A 4,300-nucleotide genomic window follows, 5' to 3' on the forward strand; every position below is an offset into this window, starting at 1 on the left:
CTCTTGGTGGTGTCAAAGGTTTCTTCACCCTGACTGCTGATGTCTGGACCAGTCGTGCAACAGAAGCCTACCTGGGTGTGTCTTGCCATTTCCTGAGTGAAGATTGGAAGATGAGGAGCTTCATCCTTGATACCATGCCCCTTGAGGAGAGGCATACTGGTGCCAATATAGTGACATGGATGGAAGAGGTGCTAACAAAGTTTGAGATCTTGCCTGCCAAAATAAAAGCAGTAGTACATGACAGTGGTTCCAATATGGTGGCAGCAATGCGACTGCTTGAAGAAAAACATGGATGGGCCTCTATCCGCTGTGCTGGACACACACTCCAGCTCATAGTCAATACTGCTCTCAAAGAAACCACCATAAGCACAGCACTAGGTGCTGCTAGGCAGCTAGTGGAGCACTTTAAGAGAAGCGAGCTGGCTAGTACAAGACTAAAAATGAAACAGGAGCAAATGAATGTGAAGAAAAATACACTGATCCAAGATGTCAGTACAAGATGGAATAGTACATTCCACATGATAGAGAGACTCCTCGAACAGCGCTGGCCTCTCACTGCCACTCTTTCAGATCCCGAGGTAACGCCAAGGGGGAAACACTATTTCGACTTGAAGCCAGACCAGTGGGCGCTACTTGAAGAACTGAAGCAAGGTTTGGCACCTTTTGAGACTGCTACTGTTTACCTTAGTGGACAGCAGTACACAACGGTTTCAGGTCTTCCACAGGTGGTCAAAGGGCTGACACGGGCTGTACACCAAAGCCAACTGGAGACGAGCTCAGGAAAATCTTTCATTGCCAGTGCAGAAAAAGGCATAAAACAGAGATGGGGGAGTACATGCACTTTCTCAGCAGACAAAGAAAACCCTGTTATTCTCGCAGCTGCCTTGGACCCCAGATACAGAAAGTTGAAGTTTTTGGCTCCTGAAGATGTCATCAGAGTGCAGGGGACTGTTGAAGTGCTTGCTGTCAAAGAAGCAAATGCTGGGACACATGAGCATGCAAAAGTGCAGACAGACAATGGTTCAGGTAGAACTGAAAAGACTGCTCTGGACAACCTCCTTGAGTCTGACACAGACAGTCAGGGAGACAATGAGGAAGCAGCATCTAAGGAGGACCAAGATGTCCAAGTTGTGAGAAGTGAAGTTCAGCTGTACTTTAAAGAAGCCACAGTTTCTAAAAAGGATGATCCTCTTAAATGGTGGAGCGAAAATGAGGGACGTTTCCCCACACTATCAAAGCTAGCTAAATCTTTTCTGTGCATTCCTGTAACCTCCACCCCATCGGAGCGGATCTTCTCCACAGCAGGGAACATCTGCTCTCAAAAGAGAGCAAGCCTTTCTGCAGAACATGTAGAAAAGCTAACTTTCCTGGCTATGAACAATAATCTCGTGTAGATTGCTATACTGACTATATAGTCCCAAAGTTATAGTTGTTGTATGTTAAGTATAGTTGTGAGGACTGAGCACAAAATGCTATTTTGTTATATTTTTTTGGTTTGCTTCAAACTTGAAATTTCATTAAAAGTTTAATAAACTATCATCTTGTCTTTATTTTTACTTTCACATACCTTAAACACTTAAAGCTGTAAGCTAATGATAGTTATATAAGAGCAGATGCATGCTGCTGCAATAATCTGTACGTTTTACGTCCAAAGGATGCATGATCCGATTAGTCGACTAATCGCAAGAATAATCGGTGACTAGTCGACTATCAAAATAATCGTTTGTGGCAGCCCTAACTACACTACACACTAACTACACAAGATTTGCGCTAAACGTCGCAAATCTCTCACATCTCAAAGCACTGCCGTCACTCCTAAAACTTCCCCCGTTTCTTAACAACTAAATGCCATATCATTTTTTGATTGGTTGACATGGTACATTTTTCGAACCCAAACATTGCATATTTTTTATCATGACTCTGGTTTTACGTGGCCTCTCAACACAATTTAAAAACTGGTATAAAGTCCACACTTTTTGCGTCAATTGTTCCGTCTGTCCTGCTCACATCTCCAATGGTTGTACACGTTGTCATTAACGTGGCTTCACTCCACATCAGCCACGCCGCTTTGCCAGCTAAAACACCGGTGTCGGCACATAAGGACGCTGTCATAGCCTGTCAACCACGTTGATTAGCTGCGTATATACGAATGTGAATCGCATGATTGGCTGGACTGTGGGATAAGGTGGCATCGTTCTAATTCTATACAGGAGCAGCCAGTCACTTACTGACTAACACTGCAAAACAGAATTGTTAAAGTTTTAATCAGGGGTGGAAGTAACGAATTACAAATACTCACGTTACTGTAATTAAGTAGATTTTTTGGGTACTTGTACTTTTATGAGTAATTTTTCTAGTGTGTAATTTTACTCATACTTGAGTACAACTTACACCATGTAATCTACTTCGCTACTTATAAAATCAAAAGTCGCTACTGAGTACGCCCACAATTTGAATTAATATTCAAACCTTTTTTGCAGCCAATGTCGGCCTCATTGGGTCGCGACCGCGCCAATTTAAGACGTAAGCAAAGAATAAACTCCGCTGCAGCAGCAGGCACAGGTGTCTAGAGGTGCTAAATGGTGGAGTATAAACTAGTTTATAGACGGAAGATTTGGAGACAAAGAAGCCAAAATGGAGACAGAGGACAACACTGTCAACCGTGAAAACGATGTAGAAAAGACGGAGGACGAGTGCCCGTGGCCGTAGGGAGGGAGAAAAGGAGACAGCGTCCAGATGCAGTGCAAACTTTGTTTGACCTCTACAGTCATTTCAGCTTACAAGACTTCAGCGTCTAATCTAAAAAAACACATTGAGGTAAGAGGTTTTACAACTATACGTGTACGATATTGCTTTCTTATTTTTCATGTGTGTTAAGGTTATTAGTTTGGCTAAGATATTGTCACCGCCATTGGTTAGCCGGATATTAAAATAAGACGGAGCTAGCTAACGTGTGTGTGTGCATGCATAATTGAGCTACAATTGGTAGGAATGTTTTAGAAGAAGTGGAAGTGAGGAAGAAGTGGAAGTGAGGAAGAAGTGGAAGTGAGAGGTAAGTGACGGAAGTGACGGACAAGGTAAGCGACTCATGTTGTAACTGACGTCAGACGCCGGAGATTTTGGCGGAAAATTAAAGCGAATGGTAGTTTAGATTTGTACAAATTCCTTTAAGCTTCAGTATTACCAAATACACTTATCAATTGTCTTATAACTAACAATATTTGTCTTAATAATCTCCAACACCCTGGAGAACAACGGGGAGAGTTTAGAGGCTCTCCAAGATTACATTGATCAGTGCTTTCAGGATCTCGTGATGAAGAAGGCCCAGAGTGCATCTTCCCCGGCCAAATCTGAGACGCCATCGTCGAAAAGACTTCGCCCGGCAGATTCCCCCGGCACAACATCGCCAGCCGGCAAAGATATTGCCGACATACTGGAGTCAATCGACAAGCGATTGTCCAGCTTCGACGCAAGGCTGTCCTTGGTGGAGATTCTTCACCGGGAATTTAAATGCTTGCGAGAATCCCTGGAGTTCAGCCAGCAGCAGGTGGAAACGCTCGCTGCTGAAAATGCCACGCTAAGGGAGTCGGTGAAATGTCTCACAGAAAATGTTACCCAGCTCAATAGAGAAAATAAAAAAATAAAAGAAACAGTTATTGATCTACAAGCTCGTAGCATGCGTGATAACCTGGTATTTTCTGGTATTCCAGAAGCCGCTGGAGAGGACGCGGAGGCCACGGTAAAAAGCTTCATCAAAAACCACCTGAAGCTGCCGGAGGACACGGTGAAGAACATCGTCTTCGATAGGGTGCATCGCCTCGGCCCCATTCGGGCTACGGCCGGGAGACCACGTCCTATCGTGGCCAAATTCGGCCACTTCAAACAAAAGGAACATGTGAAAAGCCGCGGCAGGGAATTAAAAGGACCGGACTTCAGCGTGAACGACCAGTTCCCCAAAGAGGGAACTGGACGCAGGGTCCTCTTCCCAATCCGACGCGGCTTCATCCAGAAGGGCTCCCGCGCTGTCATCGCTGTGGACCGGCTGTACGTGGACGGACAGCTCCACCGCGACCCCGACATCACTCCGTGGCTGTATTAACTTCACACCAGATAAGAATCCGCTACACCCTTTCCCCATCCACTCACACTAACTTGCATTAACATCTGTTTAACTTACCAGTATCAAATCGCATCTTAGGTGTGATATCATAGCAGTATTAACACCATCACTCTCCGTCAATGGTTTGATTAGAATGTTTCCGGTTTTTCTTTTTTTTTTTTTTTTTTTTTTCTCTCTTCT

General features: G+C 44.3%; 1 protein-coding gene across 1 annotated transcript in view; it reads left to right on the forward strand.

Moving 5' to 3' along the window:
• LOC135933549 (E3 SUMO-protein ligase ZBED1-like) overlaps positions 1-1,394 on the forward strand; it is a 1,868-nt gene extending 474 nt beyond the window's left edge. Inside the window, exon 2 of the mRNA XM_065471643.1 lies at positions 1-1,394. This exon is cut by the window's left edge and continues 10 nt beyond it. Coding sequence (XP_065327715.1) covers positions 1-1,394 — 1,394 coding nt within the window.
• Positions 1,395-4,300: the final 2,906 nt, after the last annotated feature.

Source organism: Pelmatolapia mariae, linkage group LG9 (assembly GCF_036321145.2).
Source record: "Pelmatolapia mariae isolate MD_Pm_ZW linkage group LG9, Pm_UMD_F_2, whole genome shotgun sequence".
NCBI lineage: Eukaryota > Metazoa > Chordata > Actinopteri > Cichliformes > Cichlidae > Pelmatolapia > Pelmatolapia mariae.